At 40.0% G+C, this 26652-nt stretch overlaps 2 protein-coding genes across 3 annotated transcripts in view; one reads left to right on the top strand and one right to left on the bottom strand.

Moving 5' to 3' along the window:
* KLHL32 (kelch like family member 32) overlaps window positions 1–2888 on the bottom strand; it is a 266625-nt gene extending 263737 nt beyond the window's left edge. The window contains exons 1-2 of the mRNA XM_079939791.1: window positions 2781–2888; window positions 15–69 (exon numbers count right to left, since the gene is read on the bottom strand). The gene's annotated coding sequence lies outside the window, so the exon portion shown is untranslated. The remainder of the gene's footprint in view (window positions 1–14; window positions 70–2780) is intronic.
* Window positions 2698–9275, top strand: NDUFAF4 (NADH:ubiquinone oxidoreductase complex assembly factor 4). 2 transcript variants are annotated; one of them, XM_079939799.1, is made up of 5 exons: window positions 2698–2962; window positions 3240–3394; window positions 3928–4031; window positions 7243–7446; window positions 9158–9275. In XM_079939799.1, the coding sequence occupies exons 1-5, from the start codon at window positions 2859–2861 to the stop codon at window positions 9203–9205; spliced, it is 615 nt and encodes a 204-aa protein (XP_079795925.1). In that variant the 5' UTR covers window positions 2698–2858; the 3' UTR covers window positions 9206–9275. The 2 variants fall into 2 exon arrangements, with proteins under 2 accessions (XP_079795925.1, XP_079795924.1); XM_079939798.1 differs by lacking the exon at window positions 9158–9275 and having other exon boundaries at window positions 7243–9132.
* The last annotated feature ends 17377 nt before the right edge of the window (window positions 9276–26652 follow it).

Raw genomic sequence — 26652 nt, 5'->3', positions numbered from 1 at the left:
GTTATGTTACTCACCTATAGACCAGGGCTTCAGAATATCTAGTCCTTTTTCAAACTTCCCTCTGTTCCTCTGGAAAATGGAAAGCAATGCAAATATTGAACATCATATTCTGAGCTAGGCACTGTATTAGACACTTTATATTTTTAAATGGTGTGAAACCTATTAGATAATTACTATCATCCCAATTTTAAGATGAAGAAGTGAGCATAACCAGAGTGAGTGACTCACAAGGACTCACTTCTGGCAGAGAGCCTGTCTAGGGCCTAGACTCCATCCAGCTCAGGGGCCCTTCTCGTCTTTGGGTTCATTTAATATTTATCTGACATTTGTTTAGTACGTACTATGTACCAGGCACTGTTCAACGAGATGCAGACAGCAGTGAACAGACAATAATTCCTATCCTCATAGAATTTACATTCTATTGTGTTGGCAAGGCCCTGGGTTTTTTCACTGGTACCCTAGGATATTCAGCAATACATACCCATCATACACCATACAGAGAGATGCTTAATTCTAAGCATCATCCTAGTTATACTTTCCTTGGGGACCTGACTTCAACCCTAAAATAAACACAGGGAGAGTTCTGAGTTCACACTTCATGTTAATTTGCATATTTGACAAGAAGAACTGGAATTATGCATTTGTGATTCAGGTTTTATTTCCTGATGATTCCCAAGGGGTGACAGCCAATTGTGCATTTTTGGTGACGTACCCCTGCCTTCTGTTCTGCTCTTTAAGGGCTTGAACAGGTCAGGACTTGGCAAAGGAGCTGGCCCAGGTTGGATGATCCTTTATATATTGAATCCAAACTCTACTTAAATGTGGGAATTCAAGGAATTCTTTCATGTGGTAGTTCCCATAGCCCCCTACACTTCCTGTAACTTCTGTCTCACATTACTTTTTCATGCTGCCAGAAGTATAGTGGAATTTCTATGAAGATGAGTTTTTCACTTTTAACATATTTTAACAGGCAGTGAATGGAATTGCTACCATAATTGCTGAAACACATGGATACATGAGGCAAACGAAAATGTATTGGTATCCATAGAAATATGAATGCCTGTGCTATAAAGCACTTAGGTATAGGCATGCTTGTCTCAAAGATGGAAATCTTGGAGCAGCCTGCCACCTTCAGGACAACTTTCCAACTAACTCTACCAGAGAACACTGGTTTTAGCCTCTATAAATTCCGACTACCAATTCCAGTTAAAAACATTTCATGATAATCAATGGTGGAAGCTATGTTCCTTATAAAACTTTTGCTATTATTATTATATGTAATAATTACCTTATTTTTCTTTAAATAAAATGGCCCTTTCTTTACTTCAAGATTCTTTTTAAAAATTATTACCTCAATTCAATTATCTTTACATCAATTATTTCATTGCTTTTAACTTTGAGGCAGGAGGTAGATGGGCCCCCAGGGCAAATGGTTTGAGTTCGTTCCTGTGGACTGATACTCTGAGACAAGAATAACAGGACAATTGAGAGAGGAGGCTGGGCCCTGCCCAGGTAGAACATGAGACCACATATTCCTCATTCTCAAAGTCAGGAGACCACCCCGACTACACATGCATAGAAAGTCTCCTTAGAGGTCAGAAAGGGAGTGATGCCAGGTGATGTTGTGTATCCATATGCCTCTTCGGTAGAATCCATCTTGGCTAAGAGATGTGTGTGCACACGTGGGAAGATCCTGAGATATACCAAATACGGACTTTGAACCAGGCAAATCAGAATGATTGGTCAAAGGAAACCCGGAACAAATGCCCCATAAAAGTGATTCAAACTGCCACGAGGGTGCGACTCTCTCTGAACCCACCCATGTGTCTATCCACATGTACTGTACTCTTTTTTTCTCCTAATAAATACTTTACTTGTTTCACTACTTTCCGTCTTTGTGGGAATTCTTTTTCTGCAGAGCTGTAGAACCAGGGCCTTGTCACTGACCACTGGTCTAGTGGCTAGGATTCGGTGCTCTCACTGCCACGACCGGACCTCAATCACTGGCCAGGAACTGAAACCCTGCTTCAAGCCGCTGCAGGCCGAGGCCACCTGCATTTCACTAAGGAGAGCTGAGAACACTAAAAACAGATCTTGCAGCCACAGTCTGAAAAATACTGTAACCTTTGGAAACTGTGCTACTTCCTAGTGGGTTCTTTGATTATGGATTAATGACAATATTTCTAAAGAATCTTAAAGAAAAGCAACAACACAATAATCCATTCAGAAACAGGAGGAGGAAGAGGGAGAGAGGGAAAGAGGGAGTGAGACAGAGAGAAAGAGAAAGGAAATATGTACAGCACTTGCTTTTTTGGTTTGTTTTTTCCCTATTGTCTGTTCCTTTCATTAAGTTAAAGGAGGTCTCCCTGGCTTAAAAAGAATGAGGAAAGCAGAATAAAGGAGAAATAGGCTAGGGAATGACGCGGTGACTCAGTACTTAATAGTATGGAGATATAACACAAATTAGTATCAAAAATACACAAAGAGAAGGGAAAGGTCAGCATAACGGAAATCGATACAATTAGATCAAATGGGTTATGAGAGAGGGATGTAAAAGATTATGGTAAAAGAGAACACGGCTCAGATTCAAACTCATCAGGTAAGGGGACAGGAAAATAAGGCACATTTAAATAAAAGAGTGACAGAACAAATATTCATGGAGAATGATTAAACTTTCATTATTTCCTTTCACAAAAGCAGGAAAGGGCCATTTTAGAATCTTCCGTTACCCTGGTGCCATTAGTTCCATTTTTACTGGCTTCCTCTTTGGTTGCACTGACCTGTGAAAGGACTTCAAGGTCAATTTGCTTAGACTTTCTCAGCCCGCAACTTTGGAATCACGAGGGAAGCTTGAACCAATGCCGGAACTCACTTGGGAGGAATTAAATCAGAAAATCTGGGGTGAGGCCCGACTTGAAACTGCTTTAAAACTTCCCGCCCGACTCCACCAGTCTCCGGAGAGGTAAGCCATCGTGTGTCCGAACCTTAAGTCCCGCCCCATCTCGCCGGAAGCGGCCACAGGGGGGAGCACATCCAGGCCCCGGAGGAAGGCGCGCTTCCTTTGAGATACTCTGGGCGGAGACGCTGCATGCGCCCTCCCGACCGCTGGGGGGCGAACGGCGCGCAATCAGCGTCCGCTTTCCGGCGCGCGGCCAGAGCGACCCCAGACATGCTCATGCTCCGGTGCGTCCCGGAGGTCGCCCGCGCCGGTGTTTAACCACGTGTGGTGTGAATTTAAGGGCATCATGTTATGAAGAGATGGGGGCTGCGGTGACTCGCGCAATCAGGAATTTCAACCTAGAGAACCGGGCGGAACGGGAAATCAGCAGGATGAAGCCCTCCCCCGCTCCGAGGCACCCCTCCACCAAGAACCTCCTGCGAGAGCAGATGAGCAGTAAGTGGTGCCAGGGCGCGTGGGGCCTTGCGGTGCGGGCTCCCTGTGCGGGCTGGGCTGTTCCACGCCGGTGGACCTCCGTCCAGTGGTGGGGGTGACCGGGGTCGGCTGCAGTCACTCGGGTCAGCCGAGCGCGGGAAGGGGGAGCCACCAGGCCGGTGACATTGAGACAGTCCCCTTGCGCTCGCGGTGGAGGCGGCGGCTCTGCCTACTTCGTAGTCCTGGAGATGTTAGCTTGTGACCCCGCTGCCCCCGCCCTCCCCGGCTTTTGTCTTTAATGCTCAGTGACTTGATACAGGGAATCAAAATCAGAAGGGATCGTGTGCAAGAGAACTCTCTAGATGTCTTCACAGATTGATAGACACCGAGCTTGACCTAGCATTTTGAGTTACACTTAAAACATGTTCTGTAGTGTTCGAGTGATTGTTGATTAAGCAAAAAGTTAAAAGTGACTGTCTTGTGTTAAGTGTTTACGATCTTAGAGGAAACTTTCTTTGGCTTTAAATATTGTGACATTCTTTTTCTTTCTTTAGGCCATCCAGAAATTAAGGGAGAAATTGCTAGAAAAGATGACAAACTGCTGTCATTACTAAAAGATGTGTATGTCCATTCCAAAGATCCCGTGTCTTTTGTTCAGGTAATGTGTGTTTTAATTGAGTAAATACATAATTTAACCCTTTGGGGCTCCAGGAGAATGACCAAGAGAAGTGTGGCAAATAGTAAAAAAGAGTGAGCACTCTGCAAGTGTAAAACTGTCAGTGTGCTTCTGACCAGAATGCAGAGCATTGGCAAAGTTGAAGTACAGCAGTCTAAGCCAGACACATATGCCTCCGTTCATTGGATATTTTCCGAAATTCTAAAAGACTTGTGAAAGTATTGATTGTGTGCAACTCGGTGAATTATTTGGTATTATTTCAGAATTTGTAAGATTTGGTACGGTACTTCTAGTGATTGTCATTGGAATGACCAAGGGAGGGCTTTAATACTATTTTCTCATACTTCAGTGGATTGAGGTATGTTTTAATATCAGAGATTCCTTTAGTGTTGTGTTGTTGGTGCTTGATTTTTTTAAATTTTGTTTTTTAAGAATATTATTAAGATAGAATACGTAAAGATAGGGAGATCACAGAATACACTGGGAACGGGAACCTGTATGTAAGTGCCAGGCACAAGTGCTTTGCATACAGAGAAGAACAAAACGTCTCTAGTCCTTGATTTCACGGTGCTTATAGTGTTGTGAGGGACACAGGCATTAAACAGATGAGCAACCATAGGTACATAGTTACTAATGACTCTCTGAAGGAGAAATATAGGCACAGTGAGCATATCAGAGGGACTTTTTTGAGACTGAAGGATCAGGGATGGTTTCTGAGGAAGTGACATTCAAACTCAGGCCTGAAGGATGGGTGGGAGTTAACCAGATGAGTTTGTGGGGCAGGAAGGTTCTAAGTAGGAGGAAGAGTTTGATTGAAGGAGAGGGAATTGCCAATGACAATTCCTATCTTTCCATTCTAAAATTCTCTGCTTGTCTCTGTAGATAGGCAATAGACGGTTTGCACAGATAAAGTTATTAGTATGATTTTCACTAGAGAAGAGATATAAAACTCATGTACAATAAGGTATGTAAATTGTTGCACACAATAGCAGTTATAGAGTTCGATTATCATCACATACTCATAAGAAATATATGTATAGGGGTTGATGTTCATGTTCTTTATGTTATTTTTAGGCAGGAGTTAGATAACACTTCTAAGTATTGTTTCTCTCACATGTACTTATTCATTCGAAAATTGGCTCTTGGGGAGCAAAAAACACTTCTTATGTATAAAACACAGAAATGTAGTTATAATACATAGGATACATACAGTGGTATTAAAATTTCTTGGGGGGGGTATTAGGAAAAGTCTGAAAAGACTCACGCCGAGTGATAATGAAGAAAAGGTTGAAGTGCCTATTTATGTTCTTTGTACCTTTTTTTCTTTTGGGCAGTTCATAATTTTCTTAATGATTTGTGATGTCCCTGGACATCAGTGGAAAGTGAAGAAGTTGTTAGGAGTATTTCAGGCCAGAGTTACAGTATGAAGGTAGGAGAGAGTGTGATGCCTTTAGAGTTCAGTACAGTTAGGAGAAAGTATGAGGGATGAATTTGGGAGAAATGAGGTGGGGTAGAGAGTAATAGGGGCCAGATCATGAAGATCCTTATTTGTCTTGCTAAGGAATTTGGGTTTTATCCTGAGGGCGGTGGGAAATCATTGAAGAGTTTCCTGTCGATCAGTGACATCAGATTTGCTTCATTCTGGGGACAGTTTTGAGAGTGGGCTGGGAAGGAACGAAATGCATTTTATCTAGTTAGAGGAGACCAGGGTTTTGCAGTAGTTCCTGCAAGAGACGTTGGGTTGGACAAGGGTGATTTAGTGACTGGGAGAGAAGTGAACGGGTTTGAGAGGGACTTTGGTAGTATCAGCAGGATTTGGTCGTTGATTGCCTATAATGAGAGAGAGGGGGAGGTGTAAGGTATCACGTAAGAGAAGCTCTGGGTTTTGGAGTGGGATATGGGAGGTGGGTGGTAATGGTCACCGAGCTAGTGGATATGGGGATAGTATTGGATTTTCAGAGGAAAGGGATAAGTTCAGTTTTGGACATGTTGATTTTGATGTGCTTATAGATTATCCAAGTAAAGATGTCATTTGTCATTTGGGAATTTGGATCTGGAAGTCAGGAGAAAGGTCGAGGTTTGAGATCACATTCGAGAGTCATTAACACGTAGATAATAATAATAAGGGGGTGTGTGGGATTGCTTGGGAGGAATGTGTAGAGTGAGAAGACAGCCTGGGCTAGAATTTGGTGCACACTAACATTTACGGGGCATCTGAAGGGAAATAGTCCACAAAGGAAACAGAAGGAACCACTACAGAGACAGATGGAAAACTAGGAGAGGGGTGGTATGGAAACCAAAGGAAAGATAGTTGTGGGTCCGTGGGAGTGGTCAGCAATGTCAGGTGCTGTAGTGAGTTCAGATAAAGCCTGCAAAGTGTCCTCTGGATGCAGATCTAATCTTCTGGATTTGAGATCACAAGTATCTCTTTTAAAGTTGAACTAAAAAGAAGGAAACTGGTCGTAAAAAAAGTGTTGCTTTTGGGTTTGGTGGGTGTGTAAAATTTGGTGACTACAGCATTTTCATATTTTGACCAAACAGCAGTAATAGGCAGGGTGCATTTGAAAGGAAAGGTAAAGAGGGATGGTTGGTGTAGCTGATAGAGGAATGGAATACAGAGCACAAATGCAAGGGTTAAGCTTGGGCGGGACAGACAGATGGAAAGATGGGTGTTATAGGTAGTTTTACTTATATTTATTGCGGTCTTAGAGGCATTAGTTTATTTTCTCTGAAGAGGCAAGATCTCTAGCAATATTTGAATTCATTCAAGGTGTTTGGAGGCACTGAATATGAAATACAAAACTAGGAAACAGAATGGAGATTATCAAGGTACGCCGTTAGAGCAGCATCAGAATCCTGCCCTTCTAAAGCAGTTTTTTATCTTCTAATCAGTGCATTATTGTTGTTCTTTTAATATATATGAAATAATGTAGTAAGTGGATGGTATACATTTGATTATTATTTTCTAGAACTACCTAAATTTTCTAATGGTTGACTTATGGTTATGAAACGGTGATATGGCAAAAGTGCCATTGAACTATGACTCATTATAATGAGAAAATATAGTTTAGAAAATCATGGGTAGTATTTATTTGAAGAAGAAGAATAGAAATTCTAGAATCATGGAAGTAGATGTCAAATCCTTGCTCTCATCTTGAAAGCTTATTTTTTGGTTTTTGTTTCTTGATACTAGGTAAAGGATGCTGGAACACCTCAGAAGCCAAAGGAGTTCAGGTTGCCAAAAGACCATCATTCTGACATGATGAATGTTAAGAACATTCCCAAAGGCAAAATTTCCATTGTAGAGGCACTGACACTTCTCAATAATCATAAACTTTATCCAGACACATGGACTGCTGAGAAAATAGCTGAAGAATACCATCTAGAACAGCAAGATGTAAATTCCCTTCTCAAATATTTCGTTACTTTTGAAGTTAAAATCTTACCCCCTGAAGGCAAGAAAGCAATACAATCAAAATGAAGAGAATCTTGAAATAACTTTTCCTTTATTTACTCTGCATCCCTGTACCCTGTTTATTTTCTCATTTTTAGCATATTAAATTATATAAATTACCAAATGTGTTAAGCTCCCTCCTTGTGAGAGCATGCTATTTATTGAGCTCTGCTGAATTTTCAGGATTGCTGTTAGAATTAATTTTGTTCTCTTTTAAACTTTAATTTGGTTTAGGCATATGTTCTTATGCAATAACTTATTAGCATGACTAATCAGCACATGTATAAATGTATTATAAATAAAAGAGTTATCATACTTTAGGCAAATCATATCATCAGCCTTTAAATTGATATATAACCTCTTGGGAAATGTCCTGAATCCCTCGTTTAACATTCAAAGCTTCACCTTCCAATTTTGGTGGTTAGTTTATGTATGAAATAACTTTTTAAAAATATAAACAGGAATTGGTGTATTTAAAATTTTAGCAGTCTCTGCTTTGACAAACATAAGTTCAAAAACTTTCAGAGAGACAGGCATAGTGGAACCTATCTGAAAAAAATAACTTTTCTCTGGACTTAGCATAGAAATACAAGGAAATTTTAAAGAGTGGATAAATCAGAGAACTATGGTAAATTGAATTTGGTGATCAAATACATATATTATTTTCTAATTTAAATGCTGGTTGAAAGAAGAGAAAAAATAGCAAGTAGAAATATAAAGTGGGATCACTGGAAGGGAAATTGCTGCTTCATCCATTTAACAAACTTCTGAGCACAGTGTGTCTTAAGTGAGATTGTGTAACTTGAGCTCTGTCATATTACTACCTGTGGGATTTTGGGTAGATTGTGTAACCTCTTTGAGATTGAATTTCCCCTATAAGAAGTATAGTGCTGCCTTATTAAATCAAAGGGTTACTGTGACGATACATAAGATAACAAAGGACTACAAAGGACTGAACAAATTCGACTCATTTTTTTCCATCTGAGAAGAGCAGCCTGGGGAGGTTTCATGACCTAGCTAAGATTATTCTGTAGTTTATGACATAGCCAGGCCCAGAATTTAGGCTTTCAAAGTCCTAGTGGTATGTTTTTTTCAAAAAATATATCTCAAAAGTGTAGAAGGTGTGAGTTGTGGGAATATTCAGAGAATGTGGTAAGAAAAATTCCAGGTTATCAGTGTCTTTCTGAGGGAAGACAGGCATTCCCTACTTTCCAGGGATTTCCCTGGAAATGGTATGGAAGTTGCTGAGGAATTCAGCATGATGATGGAATGAGGCATTTGTAATGTTGAGAAGAGAAAAACTGACGGAGATGGGTAAGTTTTAAGCTGTATTCAAGTGCAGTCCCATTATGTGAATAAACTATACCTACCTATATTTGGTTCAAAACTAGTTCTTTTAAGAAAAAAAGAATTCTTAATATAAAATTGTATTTTAAAACTCCGATAACTCAATTATCAAAACTGTTTTCTTTTACCAAATAAAGGTCAATACTTGTACTTGAATCACTAATACTGCTATTTCTGATCCATCTTCCCTATTCAAATTTGCACTGTGATTAGGCGGCTGTAAATATAGCTGTTGTTATGTGTGTCACATGATAAAATAAAGTACTTCCCATATCATTCATTGGCCTATTACTGCTTTTTATTACAGGTAGGAGAGTGTTGGGTAGTAGTGGTGTCACAGAAGGCATGGAGTTGAGATTCAGAAAAATCTAGATGTAGATCTCAGCATCCGTCTAGCCATGTGATGTTAGAAATGTCCTCAACTGTAAAACAGGTAATTGCTAACATCTTAAAAGCAGTTACTGTACTAGGCATTGATCAAGAAAATTTAATAGGCATGAGGGTAAGTACTGTTAACCATATTTTACAGGGAAAATTGAAACATAGAAATCTAAAGTAACTTTTAAAAGATTACCTAGCAAACATTGGAACCTGGATTTAAACCCTTGTAGGTTATTTTCAAAACCTTGTGCTCCTAACTACAACACTATGTTGTCTTTCTGTGGGATTATAAGAATTAAGTGAGGAGGGACCTTCAAGATGGCAGAGGAGTAAGACGTGGAGATCACTTTCCTCCCCACAGATACATCAGAAATACATCTCCATGTGGAACAACTCCTACAGAACACCTACCGAATGCTGGCCAAAGACCTCAGACTTCCCAAAAGGCAAGAAAATCCCCACGTACCTGGATAGGGCAAAAGGAAAAACAAAAAAAACGGACAAAAGAATAGGAATGGGACCTGAACCTCTGGGAGGGAGCTGTGAAGAGTGAAAAACTTCCACACGCTGGGAAGCCCCTTCACTGGTAGAGACAGGGGGCAGGCAGGGGGGAAGCTTCAGAGCCACAGAGGAGAGCGCAGCAGCAAGGGTGCAGAGGGCAAAGCGGAGAGATTCCCGCACAGAGGAATGGTGGTGACCAGCAGTCACCAGCCTGAGAGGCTTGTCTGCTCACCCACCGGGGAGGGCAGGGGCTGGAAGCTGAGGCTCAGGCTTTGGAGGTCAGATCCCAGGGAGAGGACTGGGGTTGGCTGTGTGAACACAGCCTGAAGGGGGCTAGTGCGCCACAGCTAGCTGGGAGGGAGTCCGGGAAAAAGTCTGGACCTGCCTAAGAGGCAAGAGACCATTGTTTCAGGGTGCACGAGGAGAAGGGATTCCTTCCCCATCTTCCCACAGAAGGCACAGCACTGCTTAAGTGAGCTCCAGAGATGGGCGGGAACCACGGCTATCAGCTTGGACACCAGAGAAGGGCATGAAATGCTAACGCTGCCACCAAGAATCCTGTGTGCAAGCACAGGTCAGTATCCAACCCCTGCCCCCCGCTGGGAGCCTGTGCAGTCTGCCACTGCCAGTGTCCCATGATCCAGGGACAACTTCCCCAGAGAACACACGGCACGCCTCAGGCTGTTGTAGTGTCATGGCGGCATCTGCTGCGACAGGCTCTCCCTGCATTCCAATTATGACTACCATACCCCTCCCTCTCCCCAGCCTGAGTGAGCAAGAGAGCCCTAATCAGCTGCTGCTTAACCCCCTCCTGTGTGAGCAGGGAACAGACTCCTGAGGGTGGCCTACATGCAGAGGTGGGGCCAAAACCAAAGCTGAACCCCAGGAGCTGTGCAAACAAAGAGGTAAAGGAAAATCTCTCCCTGCAGCCTCAGGAGCAGCAGATTAAATCCCCACAATCAACATGATGAACGCTGAATCTGAAGAATACCTGAGTAGACAACGATGTTCCCAAATTGAGGTGGTGGACTTTGGGAGCAACTGTAGACTTCGGGTTTGCTGTCTGAGACTGATTTGGTTTTGATTTTTATATTTATCTTAGTTTAGTTTTTAGTGCTTGTTATCATTGGTGGATTTATTGTTTTTGTTGCTCTCTTCTATTTTTATTTTAATAATTAAAAAAATTTTTTTACTATTTTTTTATTATTATTTTTTTCTTTCTTCTCCCTTCTCTCTGAGCCATGTGACTGACAGGGTCTTGATGCTCTGACAGGCTTGAGCCTCTCAGGTGGGAGAGCCGAGTTCAGGACACTGATCCACCAGAGACCTCCTGGCTCCACGTAATATCAATCGGTGAGTACTCTCCCAGAGATCTCCTTCTAAACGCCAAGACCCAGCCCCACCCAATGGCCAGCAAGCTCCAGTGCTGGGCACTCCATACAAAACAACTAGCAAGACAGGAACACAACCCCACCCATTAGCAGAGAGGCTACCTGAAATCATACTAAGTTCACAGACACACCAAAACACATCACTGGACTTGGCCCTGCCCACCAGAAAGACAAGATCCAGCCCCACCGACCAGAAAACAGGCACCAGTCCCCTCCCCCAGGAAGCCTACACAAGCCACTGAAACAACCTCACCCACTGGGGGCAGACACCAAAAACAATGGGAATTAACGAACCTGCAGCCTGGGAAAAAGAGACCCCAAACACAGTAAGTTAAACAAAATGAGAAGACAGAGAAATACGCAGCAGATGAAGGAGCAAGGTAAAAACGCACCAGACCAAACAGATGAAGAGGAAATAGGCAGTCTACCTGAAAAAGAATTCAGACTTTAGTCTGAATTCAGATAGTAAAGATGATCCAAAATCTTGGAAATAGAATGGAGAAAATACAAGAAGCATTTAACAAGGACCTAGAAGAACTAAAGAGCAAACAAACAATGATGAACAACACAATAAATGAAATTAAAAATTCTCTAGAAAGAAACAGTAGCAGAATAACTGAGGAAGACTCAAATCAACAGAATTAGAAATGAAAAAGGAGAAGTAACAACTGACACTGCAGATATACAAAGGATCATGAGAGATTACTGCAAGCAACCGTATGCCAATAAAATGGACAACCTGAAAGAAATGGACAAATTCTGAGAAAAGCACAACCTTCCAAGACTGAACCCAGATATAATAGAAAATATAAACAGACCAGTCACAAGTCCTGAAATTGAAACTGTGATTAAAAATATTCCAACAAACAAAAGCCCAGGACCAGATAGCTTCACAGGCAAATTCTATCAAACATTCAGAGAAGAACTAACACCCATCCTTCTCAAACTCTTCCAAAACATTGCAAAACATTGCAGAGGAAGGAACACTCCCAAACTCATTCTATGAGGCCACCATCACCCCGATACCAAAACCAGACAAAGATGTCACCAAAAAAGAAACTACAGGCCAATATCACTGATGAACATAGATGCAAAAATCCTCAACAAAATACTAGCAAACAGAATCCAGCAGCACACTGAAAGGATCATATACCATGATCAAGTGGGGTTTGTCCCAGGAATGCAAGGATTCTTCAGTATATGCAAATCAATCAATGTGATACACCTTATTAATAAATTGAAGAATAAAAACCATATGATCATCTCAATAGATGCAGAAAAAGTTCTGACAAAATTCAACACCCATTTATGATAAAAACCCTGAAGAAGGTAGGCATAGAGGGAAACTACCTCAACATAATAAAGGCCATATATGACAAACCCACAGCCAACGTTGTCCTCAATGGTGAAAAACTGAAACCATTTCCACTAAGATCAGGAACAAGACAAGGTTGCCCACTCTCACCACTATTAGTCAACATAGTTTTGGAAGTTTTAGCCACAGCAGTCAGAGAAGAAAAAGAAATAAAAGGAATCCAAATCCGAAAAGAAGAAGTAAAACTGTCACTGTTTGCAGATGACATGATACTCTACATAGAGAATCCTAAAGATGCTACCAGAAAACTACTAGAGCTAATCAATGAATTGGTAAAGTAGCAGGATAAAAAATTAATGCAGAGAAATCTCTTGCATTCCTGTACACTAAGGCTGAAAAATCTGAAAGAGAAATTCAGGAAAAATTCCCATTTATCACTGCAACAAAAAGAATAAAATACCTAGGAATAAACCTACCTAAGGAGACAAAAGACCTGTATGCAGAAAACTATAAGACACTGTTGAAAGAAATTAAAGATGATACAAACAGATGGAGAGATATACCATGTTATTGGATTGGAAGAATCAACATTGTGAAAATGACTCTACTACCCAAAGCAATTGACAGATTCAATGCAATCCCTATCAATCTGCCAATGGCATTTTTCACAGAAGTAGAACAAAAAATTTCACAATTTGTATGGAAACGCAAAAACCCCAAACAGCCAAAGCAACCTGGAGAAAGAAAAATGGAGCTGAGGAATCAGGCTCTCAGACTTCAGACTATACTACAAAGATACACAAAAACAGAAATATAGATCAGTGGAACAGGATAGAAAGCCCAGAGATAAACCCCCACACATATGGTCACCTCATCTTTGACAAAGGAGTCAAGAATATAGAGTGGAGAAGAGACAGCTTCTTCAATAAGTGGTGCTGGGAAAACTGGACAGCTACATGTAAAAGAAAGAAATTAGAACACTTCCTAACACCATACACAAAAATAAACTCAAAATGGATTAAGGACCTAAATGTAAGGCCAGACACTATAAAACTCTTAGAGGAAAACATAGAACACTATGACATAAATCACAGCAAGGTCCTTTTTGTCCCACTCTTAGAGTAATGATAATAAAAACAAAAATAAACAAATGGGACCTAATGAAACTTAAAAGCTTTTGCATGGCAAAGGAAACCATAAAGAAGACGAAAAGACAACCCTCAGAATGGGAGAAAATATTTGCAAACAAAGCAACCGACAAAGGATTAATCTCAAAAATATACAAGCAGCTCATGCAGCTCAGTATCAAAAAAACAAAAAACCCAATCCAAAAATGGGCAGAAGACCTAAATAGACCTAAATAGACACTTCTCCAAAGAAGATATACAGATTGCCAACAAACACATGAAAGGATGCTCAACATCACTAATCATTAGAGAAATGGAAATCAAACCTACAATGAGGTATCACCTCACACAAGTCAGAATGTCCATCATCAAAAAAGCTGCAAACAATAAATCCTGGAGAGCGTATGAAGAAAAGGGAAGCCTCTTGCACTGTTGGTGGGAATGTAAATTGATACAACCACTCTGAAGAACAGCGTGGAGGTTCCTTAAAAAGTAAAAATAGAACTACCATATGACCCAGCAATCCCACTACTGGGCATATACCCTGAGAAAACCATAATTCAAAAAGAGACATGTACCACAATGTTCATTGCAGCACTATTTACAATAGCCAGCACATGGAAGCAACCTAAGTGTCCATTGACAGATGAATGGATAAAGAAGATAGGGCACATATATACAATGGAATATTACTCAGCCATAAAAAGAAACAAATTGAGTTACTTGTAGTGAGGTGGATGGACCTAGAGTCTGTCATACGGAGTGAAGTAAGTCATAAAGAGACAAACAAATACCATATGCTAACACATATATATGGAATCTAAAAAAAAAAAAAGGGTTCTGATGAACCTAGGGGCAGTACAGGAATAAAGACAAAGACGTAGAGAATGGACTTGAGGACATGGGGAGGGAGGGAAGGGGAAGCTAGGACGAAGTGAGAGAGTAGCGCTGACATATACACACTACCAAATGTAAAATAGATAGCCAGTGGGAAGCAGCTGCAAAGCACGGGGAGATCAGCTCTGTGCTTTGTAACCACCTAGAGGGGTGGGATAGGGAGGGTGGGAGGGAGACGCAAGAGGGAGGGGATATGGGGATATATGTATACATATAGCTGATCCACTTTGTTATACAGCAGAAACTAACACAACATTGTAAAAAATTTAAAAAAAAAAAAAAGGAATTAAGTGAGATGGCTCTCAAGGTGCCTAGGCCATGTGAAGCCAGGATGACTCAGTGCCCACTGTGTATGAGAATCGTCTGTGGACCTCTGGAAAGATTGGTGTCTGGGCCTTCTCTGCTGTCGTTGACTGCTTTAGTAAGGGTGAGAGACTCCTCTGTTGATGAGCTTTGGATCAGGATGTTTTGAAAATATTTAATGGCCAGTGTGGCACCAGACTGTCCAAATTGTGCAGACCATCTGTGCAGTTTGAATATCAGCATTGTCTGGGTTTAAAGTTTCCTGTGAAAGAAGAAAAGGAGCAAGAGTTAGGAGGGTGAATTTGAAGGAGTTTGAAGGAGAGAAGCTTTCCAGGGCACGAAAAAGGGAAGAAGGAAAGAGTTCCTTGAGATGAAAAGGTTTGGGTTAGCAGGGTCAGGGGAAGAGGCAGGGAGGTTAATCATAGGGTGGGCAGGAGAACTTGGATCCAGAAAGCTGATTCAGGAATGCTGCCCAAGTGGGTGGATTTGGCAGAGTTCTATCATTAATAGGGTCACCATATAATTTACTGGCCAAACTAGAACACTTTTGAGAGTGAAAAGGGCACCAATTACATTAGGACAATTGGGACAATAGTCCATGTATAAAAACCAAAGCTTTACATTCAGAGCATTTGGGTGACTAATTCCATGGTTTTTCTTTGCCATTGTCAGCACTCCAACAATAGAACTATGTCTTGGGGAGCATACATGAGAAGAATTGTAGAAGTTAGAAGAACAGAATCCTGAGCAGAGATGAAGTTCTGTAAGTTTTAATGTATTAATGTTGTGAAGTACATAGCGGATAACACCAAAATTGATTCTTCCTTACTTCCTGTGAGGAAAAAGGCAATGTGTACAGCACTATAAAGATGGGTAATTTGGAGACAAGAATTTAGTCAAATGGAATAAACCAGTACTTGGATATTGAGAAGTATTCCCTGAGATGAAAGGAAATAGGTAACAGTGCACAGTCTTGAGGAGCAGGAATATTTCTTGGCTGTGTGAGAGAATATAACCTTTGGAAATGTTATCTAATTTTGAAAGAAGAAAGCCACCACAATGGCACCTGAATGACAATGAACTCTGCTGTGGCTCCAAAGAAAATAAACTAATGAAAGGATTTATGTGTAGGATTGCTTACTGACATTCACATCAGGAAACGGAGGTGGGGGGGGTCACTGAGGAAAAAAAAATAAGCAGTATTTAATTGATTTGTAAAATAAGCCTCAGGCCTCCTCCTTATTCCAGAAGAGTAAGTAATGATTAAATGTAATATATGTTTGGTAGTAAAAATTCCATTTAGAGATAATGATTTTGAGCAGTTTTGCTCTTTTAGTATACTTTGTAGCACTTATGCATGGGAAATATCATAGCCAGATTTTTCTTTAAATGCCTTCCTGCATTTCTAGGTAAGCATAATAGTTCAGTTAAATTAATCTAATAATTTAACTGAACTATATAATGAAGTTCATTATTTTTATTCTGTAATTATCTATAGTTTCCTTTCATTTTTCAATGAGGCTTATTGCACAGTAGTATGGTTTTGTGTAATATTTAAATTTTATTTTTCGTTTAGTTTAGTTTTTTCAATATATGGCATTATGATTTCACACAAATTTATATGAATTAGTGAGTAAACAGATGCTGCATTTTAATTTTTCAATTAAGAAACAAGTGGGCTCCTATTTATTATTTAGATTTTTATTGGTGTAGGGAAACCCCTGCAGAGAGTATTCAATTCTTACTAACTCTATTTACTGCTCCTTAGGCCATTATCTGTTATTCAATCATTTCTATTTCAGCCTTTCTGTTCCTAGTGCTGGTCCACAGCTGATGCTGTTGGTTCAGATAAGGTGCTTAGAAATGGAAAACCACTTAAAATACCACAATGTCACCAAAGCGAATGAGCATCTTTTCTCCTCTTTGGTTATTCTTGTTACATATTTTTCCTATTGTTGCTGACCATGGTGTTTTAGGAGGAACAGAAAAATTAACATAAAAGATTTTAAAAGGACCAGATTTAAGAGATTCTAAAGCCTTTAAGACAACATCCTTAATGAGCCCTTTATTAAATATTTAGGTTGCCACATTCTATTTATTAAGAGACCCACTTTTAGGTAGGTCAAATGTGTGACCCACTTCTGCATGTAGGTATAAGATTAATAGCACGATTTATTAAAACTTTGCTTGCTCAAGTAATTTGTTACGCCAAAAGAAGACAAACATTTCAACTTTGCTTTGTAGTGTTTAAGAGAGAAGTGGCTTTTCAAATCATTTCCTCAAATCAGTAATAACTATTCATTTATTTATTCATCACCACAAATATTTATTGCTCTATTTACTGTGTGCCAGGCACTGTTCTAGAAGCTAGGGACTCAGCAGGGAAGATAACAAAATCTCATGGAACTTACAGTTTTACAACATTAGCTGCTGTTTTAGTTATCTATTGGTCCACAACAAATCATCTCAAAATCTAGCAGCTTAAGAAAAACAATTCCTTATTATCTTTCAGGGTTTTGTAGATTGTTGGAGCTCAGCTGGGCAGTTTTCCCTTGTGATCTCTCATGTAGGTATGGTTGGGACTGGTGTTATCTGAAGGCTAAACTGGGCTGGGCATCCAAGATGGCCCACTCACATGACAGGCAGTCGATGCTAGTTGTTGGCTGAGAGTTTAGCCAAGACTGGATCAGAGCATCTGTAGGCAAGCTCTCCATGTGGCATGGGCTTCTTATAGCATGGTGACTGGCTGGGTTCCAAAAGCAAATGTTGCAGGACAAAGAAAGAAGAACCGTCAGAAATTGTCAGAGCATCACTTCTTTACTCTATTTGTCAGTGCAGTCAGAGCATGGCTTGATTCAAGGGTAGGGGGCATAGGCCATACGTCCTAATGGGAAAAGTGTCAAAGAATTTGTTGTCATCTTTGCCCTTTGCAGTGCATCATATCAGGTAATGCATGCTGTCAATTTGTCTCATTTGGATGATGTTAACTTTGACAGCTTGTTTAAGGTGGTATCTGCCATATTTTCTCTGTAAAATTACTAGTTTTTCCCTTGTAATTAATAACTTATTGATTAAGAAGGGACATGAGAGGTACTAAAAGTGTTATCTGTTTTAATCTGGGCAGACATTGCATTAAGTATATACCTATGTACAAATACATCAAGCTGTTCATTTCAAAATAAAGCATTTTACATACTTTAGTATAATATGCTTACTATTTCAATGAAAAAGAAAAAATTTTTTTCACTCTTCACCTTTATACCTTGCCCAGTTGTACTTTGGTTGGTTTGACAATGATTCCACTAATCTCCCAATTACAAAGACCAAAAAAGTCAGACACCTCTTCACTGTTCTCTAACTTACCCCCACCTGCAGCTTCTGGCCTCTGTCATGACTCTCTATAATTCGTTTTCCAACTGGCACCCAGACTAATTTTTCTAAAAAAATGCAACTGTGAAACTGTTGTTCCCCTGCTTTAAATTCATTTCATCACCCCTAGGATAAAATCCAAGTTCCTTGAATTATAAGTAACTCCATGACTGCTTAATCTCTCCAAACTCATCTCTCATGACTCTCAGTGTGAACGCAGTCTTCCTTACTTAGTTTCCTACTGAGGTAGGTATTTGCCTATGACCTAAAAGGCAAAATAACACTTCAGCGGTTTATTGAATGGTAATTTAGTTCAATTCTGTTTGATGAATATTACTGAGTACTAATTGAGTGCAAGCCTCTGAGCTAGGTACAGAGGTAAGTGTTATGATAAGGAATGAATGTAGTCCTTGCTTCCCATTGGGATAAGAGAAGTGTACAAATTACCCCACTACAGAGCAGAATTTAATAAGTGCCCTAAGAAGTATAAACACAATGCAATGAGAATTCATAGGAGGGAGAGATGAAAGCCTTGCTGATCAGGGTTTGTCTTAATTAATGCTACTGTCTCAAGGAGAATGAAGCTGCCATTTAAGGGGAAAATCATGTAAAAGGAATTAGCTACTCAAAAAATTAAGGCTCCAATAATTCAAAAAGAGTCATGTACCAAAATGTTCATTGCAGCTCTATTTACAATAGCCAGGAGATGGAAACAACCTAAGTGTCCATCATCGGATGAATGGATAAAGAAGATGTGGCACATATATACAATGGAATATTACTCAGCCATAAAAAGAAACGAAATTGAGCTATTTGTAATGAGGTGGATGGACCTAGAGTCTGTCATACAGAGTGAAGTAAGTCAGAAAGAGAAAGACAAATACCGTATGCTAACACATATATATGGAATCTAAAACAAAGAAACAAACAAAAAATTGTTCATTAAGAACCTAGGGTCAGGAAAGGAATAAAGATACAGACCTACTAGAGAATGGACTTGAGGATATGGGGAGGGGGAAGGGTAAGCTGTGACAAAGTGAGAGAGTGGCATGGACGTATATACACTACCAAACGTAAAATAGATAGCTAGTGGGAAGCAGCCACATAGCACAGTGAGATCAGCTCAGTGCTTTGTGACCACCTAGAGGGGTGGGATAGGGAGGGTGGGAGGGAGGGAGATGCAAGAGGGAAGAGATATGGGAACATATGCATATGTGTAACTGATTCACTTTGTTATAAAGCAGAAATTAACACACCATTATAAAGCAATTATACTCCAATAAAGATGTTAAAAATATAATAATAGGGGCTTCCCTGGTGACGCAGTGGTTGAGAGTCTGCCTGCCGATGCAGGGGACATGGGTTCGTGCCCCCATGAAAAATGCCAGTGGTAGTTTGATAGGGATTGCATTGAATCTGTAGATTGCTTTGGGTAGTAGAGTCATTTTCACAATGTTGATTCTTCAAATCCAAGAACATGGTATATCTCTCCATCTATTTGTATCATCTTTAATTTCTTTCATCAGTGTCTTATAATTTTCTGCATACAGTTCTTTTGTCTCCTTAGGTAGGTTTATTCCTAGATATTTTATTCTTTTTGTTGCAATGGTAAATGGGAGTGTTTTCTTAATTTCACTTTCAGATTTTTCATCATTAGTGTATAGGAATGCTGGAGATTTCTCTGCATTAATTTTGTACCCTGCTACTTTACCAAATTCATTGATTAGCTCTAGTAGTTTTCTGGTAGCATCTTTAGGATTCTCTATGTATAGTATCATGTCATCTGCAAACAGTGACAGCATTACTTCTTCTTTTCCGATTTGGATTCCTTTTATTTCCTTTTCTTCTCTGATTGCTGTGGCTAAAACTTCCAAAACTATGTTGAGTAATAGTGGTCTTGTTCCTGATCTTAGTGGAAATGCTTTCAGTTTTTCACCATTGAGGACGATGTTGGCTGTGGGTTTGTCATATATGGCCTTTATTATGTTGAGGAAAGTTCCCTCTATGCCTACCTTCTTCAGGGTTTTTATCATAAATGGGTATTGAATTTTGTTGAAAGCTTTCTCTGCATCGATTGAGATGATCATATGGTTTTTCTCCTTCAGTTTGTTAATATGGTATATCACACTGATTGATTTGCATATATTGAAGAATGCTTGCATTCCTGGGACAAACCCCACTTGATCATGGTGTATGATCCTTTTAAAGTGCTGTTGGATTCTGTTTGCTAGTATTTTGTTGAGGATTTTTGCATCTATGTTCATCAGTGATATTGGCCTGTAGTTTTCTTTCTTTGTGACATCTTTGTCTGGATTTGGTATCAGGGTGATGGTGGCCTCATAGAATGAGTTTGAGAGTGTTCTTCCCTCTGCTATATTTTGGAAGAGTGTGAGAAGGATAGGTGATAGCTCTTCTCTAAATGTTTGATAGAATTCGCCTGTGAAACCGTCTGGTCCTGAGCTTTTGTTTGTTGGAAGATTTTTAATCACAGTTTCAATTTCAGGGCGTGTGATTGTCTGTTTATATTTTCTAATTCTTCCTGGTTCAGTCTCAGAAGTTTGTGCATTTCTAAGAATTTGTCCATTTCTTCCAGGTTGTCCATTTTACTGGCATAGAGTTGCTTGTAGCAATCTCCCATGAACCTTTGTATTTCTGCAGTGTCAGTTGTTACTTCTCCTTTTTCATTTCTAATTCTATTGATTTGAGTCTTCTCCCTTTTTTTCTTGATGAATCTGGCTAATGGTTTATCAATTTTGTTTGTCTTCTCAAAGAACCAGCTTTTAGTTTTATTGATCTTTGCTATCGTCTCCTTCATTTCTTTTTCATTTATTTCTGATCTGATCTCTATGATTTCTTTCCTTCTGCTAACTTTGGGGTTTATTTGTTCTTCTTTCTCTAATTGCTTTAGGTGTAAGGTTAGGTTGCTTATTTGAGATGTTTCTTGTTTCTTAAGGTAGGATTGTATTGCTATAAACTTCCCTCTTAGAACTACTTTTGCTGCATCCCATAGGTTTTGGGTCGTCATGTTTTCATTGTCATTTGTTTCTAGGTATTTTCTGATTTCCTCTTTTATTTCTTCAGTGATCTCTTGGTTATTAAGTAGCGTATTGTTTAGCCTCCATGTGTTTGTATTTTTTACAGTTTTTTTTTTCCTGTAATTGATATCTAGTCTCATAGTGTTGTGGTCAGAAAAGATACTTGATATGATTTCAATTTTCTTAAATTTACCAAGGCTTGATTTGTGACCCAAGATATGATCTATCCTGGAGAATGTTCCATGAGCACTTGAGAAGAATGTGTATTTTGTAGTTTTTGGATGGAATGTCCTATAAATATCAATTAAGTCCATCGTGTTTAATGTATCATTTAAACCTTGTGTTTCCTTATTTATTTTCATTTTGGATGATCTGTCCATTGGTGAAAGTGGGGTGTTAAAGTCCCCTACTATGAATGTGTTACTGTCCATTTCCCATTTTATGGCTGTTAGTATTTGCGTATTGAGGTACTCCTATATTGGGTGCATAAATATTTACAATTGTTATATCTTCTTGGATTGATCCCTTGATCATTATCTAGTGTCCTTCTTTGTCTCCTGTAATAGTCTTTATTTTAAAGTCTCTTTTGTCTGATATGAGAATTGCTACTGCAGCTTTCTTTTGATTTCCATTTGCATGGAATATCTTTTTCCATCCCCTCACTTTCAGTTTGTATGTGTCCCTAGGTCTGAAGTGGGTCTCTTGTAGACAGCATATATATGGGTCCTGTTTTTGTATCCATTCAGCCAGTCTATGTCTTTTGGTTGGAGCATTTAATCCAATTACATTTAAGTTAATTATCGATATGTATGTTCCTATTACCATTTTCTTAATTGTTTTGGGTTTGTTATTGTAGGTCTTTTCCTTCCCTTGTGTTTCCTGCCTAGAGAAGTTCCTTTAGCATTTGTTGTAAAGCTGGTTTGGTGGTGCTGAATTCTCTTAGCTTTTGCTTGTCTTAAAGGTTTTAATTTCTCCATCAAATCTGAATGAGATCCTTGCTGGTAGAGTAATCTTGGTTGTAGGTTTTTCTCCTTCATCACTTTAAATATGTCCTGCCACTTCCTTCTGGCTTGCAGAGTTTCTGCTGAAAGATCAGCTGTTAACCTTATGGGGATTCCCTTGTGTGTTATTTGTTGTTTTTCCCTTACTGCTTTTAATATTTTTTTCTTTGTATTTAATTTTTGATAGTTTGATTAATATGTGTCTTGGTATGTTTCTCCTTGGATTTATCCTGTATCGGGCTCTCTGTGCTTCCTGGACTTGATTAACTATTTCCTTTCCCGTATTAGGGAAGTTTTCAACTATAAACTCTTCAAATATTTTCTCAGTCCCTTTCTTTTTCTCTTCCTCTGGGACCCCTATAATTCGAATGTTGGTGCGTTTAATGTTGTCCCAGAGGTCTCTGAGACTGTCCTCAGTTATTTTCATTCTTTTTTCTTTATTCTGCTCTGCAGTAGTTATTTCCAGTATTTTATCTTCAAGGTCACTTATCCATTCTTCTGCCTCAGTTATTCTGCTATTGATTCCTTCTAGAGAATTTTAAAATTCATTTACTGTGTTGTTCATCACTGTTTGTTTACTCTTTAGTTCTTCTAGGTCCTTCTTAAATGTTTCTTGTATTTTCTCTATTCTATTTCCAAGATTTTGGATCATCTTTACTATCATTATTCTGAATTTTTTTAAAAAAATTATTATTATTATTTTGTGGTACGTAGGCCCCCCACTGCCGCGGCCCCTCCCGTTGCGGAGCACAGGCCCCAGATGCACAGGCCCAGCAGCCATGGCCCATGGGACTGGGGCACGAACCCACGTCCGCCACACTAGCAGGCGGACCCCCAACCACTGCGCCACCAGGGAAGCCGTATTCTGAATTCTTTTTCAGGTAGACTGCCTATTTTCTCTTCATTTGTTAGGTCTGGTGGGTTTTTGCCTTGCTCCTTCATCTGTGGTGTGTTTTTCTGTCTTCTCATTTTGTTTAACTTACTGTGTTTGGGGTCTCCTTTTCGCAGGCTGCAGGTTCGTAGTTCACATCGTTTTTGGTGTCTGTCCCCAGTTGCTATGTTTGGTTCAGTGGGTTGTGTAGGCTTCCTGGTGGAGGGGACTAGTGCCTGTGTTTTGTTGGATGAGGCTGGATCTTGTCTTTCTGGTGGGCAGGTCCACATCTGGTCATGTGTTTTGGGGTGTCTGTGGCCTTATTATGATTTTAGGCAGCCTCTCTGCTAATGGATGGGGTTGTGTTCCTGTCTTGCTAGTTGTTTGGCATAGGGTGTCCTGCAGTGTAGCTTGCTGGTCATTGAGTGAGGCTTGGTCTTGGCGTTGAGATGGAGATTTCTGGGAGATTTTCACCGTTTGATATTACGTGGAGCTGGGAGGTCTCTTGTGGACCAGTGTCCTGAACTTGGCTGTCCCACCTCAGAGGCACAGCCCTGATGCCTGGCTAGAGCACCAAGAGCCTTTCATCCACACAGCTCAGAATAAAAGGGAGAAAAAATAGAAAGAAGATAAGAAGATAAAATAAAATAAAACAAAGTTATTAAAGTAAAAGTCATTAAGAAAAAAAATTTTTTAAGTAAAAAAAAAAACGGACAGACAGAATCCTAGGACAAATGGTAAAAGCAAAGCTGTAGAGACAAAATTACACACAGAAGCATACACATACACACTCACAAAAAGAGAAAAAGGGGAAAAAATATATATATATCTTTACTACCAATGTCCACCTCCTCAATTTGGGATGATTCCTTGTCTATTCAGGTGTTCCACAGATGCAGGGTACTTCAAGTTGATTGCGGAGCTTTAATCTGCTGCTCCTGAGGCTGCTGGGAGAGATATCCCTTTCTCTTCTTTGTTTGCACAGCTCCTGGGGTTCAGCTTTGGATTTGGACCCGCCTCTGCGTGTCGGTCGCCTGATGGCGTCTGTTCTTCGCTCAGAAGGACAGGGTTAAAAAAGCAGCTGATTCGGGGGTTCTGGCTCACTCAGGCCGGGAGGAGGGAGGGGCACGGATGCGGGGCGAGCCTGTGGCTGCAGCGGCCAGCATGACATTGCACTAGGCTGAAGCGCACCGTGTGTTCTCCCAGGGAAGTTGTCCCTGGATCACAGGACCCTGGCAGTGACAGGCTGCACAGGCTCCCCGGAAGGGGGGTGTGGATAGTGACCTGTGCTCGCACACAGGCTTCTTGGTGGCAGCAGCAGCAGCCTTAGCATCCCATGCCTGTCTCTGGGGTCCGTGCTGATAGCTGCGGCTCGCGCCCGTCTCTGGAGCTCCTTTAAGCAGCGCTCTTAATCCCCTCTCCTCGCACACCAGGAAACAGAGGGAAGAAAAAGTCTCTTGCCTCTTCGGCAGCTCCTGGCCTTTTCCCAGACTCCGTCCCAGCTAGCCGTGGTGCACTAACCCCCTGCAGGCTGTGTTCACACCGCCAACCCCAGTCCTCTCCCTGGGATCTGACCTCCGAAGTCTGAGCCTCAGCTCCCAGCCCCCACCCGCCCCGGCGGGTGAGCAGACAAGCCTCTCGGGCTGGTGAGTGCTGGTCGGCCCCGATCCTCTGTGCGGGAATCTCTCCGCTTTGCCCTCCGCACCCAGTGGCTGTGCTCTCCTCAGTGGCTCTGAAGCTTCCCCCCTCCGCCACCCACAGTTTCCACTCGTGAAGGGGCTTCTAGCGTGTAGAAACTTTTCCTCCTTCACAGCTCCCTCCCACTGGTGCAGGTTCCGTCCCTATTCTTTTGTCTCTGTTTATTCTTTTTTCTTTTGCCCTACCCAGGTACGTGGGGATTTTCTTGCCTTTTGGGAAGTCTGAGGTCTTCTGCCAGCGTTCAGTAGGTGTTCTGTAGGAGTTGTTCCACATGTAGATGTATTTCTGATGTATTTGTGGAGAGGAAGGTGATCTCCACGTCTTACTCTTCCGCCATCTTGAAGCTCCTCTCCCCTTAATTACCTCTTTAAAGGCCCTATCTCCAAGTAAGTCACATTTGGAGGTACTGGGGGTTAGGACTTCAACACAGGCATTTTGAGGGAATATAATTCAACCTGTAACACCAACCTTTGTCAGATTTTAGTTGTATATAATTATTTTTTAAGGACATATTTGATCTTGGTGCGTTCTGCATTGCATAAAGTCAAGTTGGTTTATGCTGCAGTTTAGACTGCACATTTCTATTAATGATAATTGGGACTTCTGCTCATTGAAGCATCCAATAGCATTAGATGGTACTTTAGTCAGGACCAGATTCAACTCCTTCATTTTGCAGGTTCACTGTCTAAAGTCAAACAATTAAAAGCAGAGTCTAGAAATCAGGGTCCTTGCTTCCCAATTCACCAGGCAATATTGCACCTGCTTTGTAATACTACTTAATTTCCTAAAGCTGACCTGGAAACACTAAGATTTTAGAGTCTCTCTTTTTTCATCAGAAATAAAATTAGTATTTCTAGTTTTAGGTTTAAGGCTTTTAATGTATTCTAGCACTTTGAAAATATTTGCAATCCATATGTAATACCCATGTTAATTTTTCATAAGTAAATTAGAAGTTATAGAGCATATTAGCAAGGCATACCTGTGTTAAAATGTCAACTTCTCCCACCTTTTGGGAAGTTAATTAAACATTCTCAATTTCATTCCCCCAGCAGTGAAGTTCCCCCACTATTTAGCTGTGAGAATATATCAAAATAAGAAGAAATAGAAGTCTGATCTTTGTAATCTTCAGAATAAAACAAAGATCCCATATCATAGCAATGTACTATTTTTATATCTCCCTACCATAACTGTGATAATGATAAAAAAAAAATGGTTTCTGGGTCTGTGGTAATTCTTTTTTCATGTTATTATTTTATTTATGGATTTGTAAATTTAAATCCTTTCCACTTCAGATGTACTTCCAGATTTATAAACTTTTATTACAATTTTGAAATTTTATCAGAACTTATAATACAGTTTATGAGTAAAAATGGTTTCACTAATTGAGAGTTTAATCAATTAAAAGGAAAGAGAATTCTGTAAAAAGATGTATTGATTTAAGAAGAATGTCAAACATGATTTGTGATGAGTTATAGTATGAGATATGACATTAGAAAGAAGATTAATTCTTAATTATTTAACTTAATACATGTGTAATATAATCAGACTCCAGCACTTGGGATTTTTATTATTTGCCAGTACTAGACAGAAGCAGATCATTTAAATAAAAGTGATCTCTGGGAAGAAAGCAAGTAATAGTTTGCTAAGCAAACTATTAGTTTGAGACAAGTACTGGGAACACGTTTAACTTGTTCTGGAGAATAAATTGCTTTTAAAAGTCAAAATTGCTTTAAAGACTTAATATATCACTGTGTATTTGAGGAGATTATGCTAACTACAAATGTGTGATTATCTATTCTTTCTCTAGTAAGACTTCTATTTAGAAAGGTTTGTCTATTTACACATCTTTGCTTGTCCTGTGAATTTACAAGAGGAAAACTGCCTGCCTTTCAAAAAATATTTTTTCTTTTTTT

The sequence above is a fragment of the Stenella coeruleoalba genome, assembly GCF_951394435.1.
Source record: "Stenella coeruleoalba genome assembly, chromosome: 12".
NCBI lineage: Eukaryota > Metazoa > Chordata > Mammalia > Artiodactyla > Delphinidae > Stenella > Stenella coeruleoalba.
The sequence above is the reverse complement of the archived record's forward strand: the minus strand, read 5'-3'. Positions and strand labels throughout refer to the sequence as shown.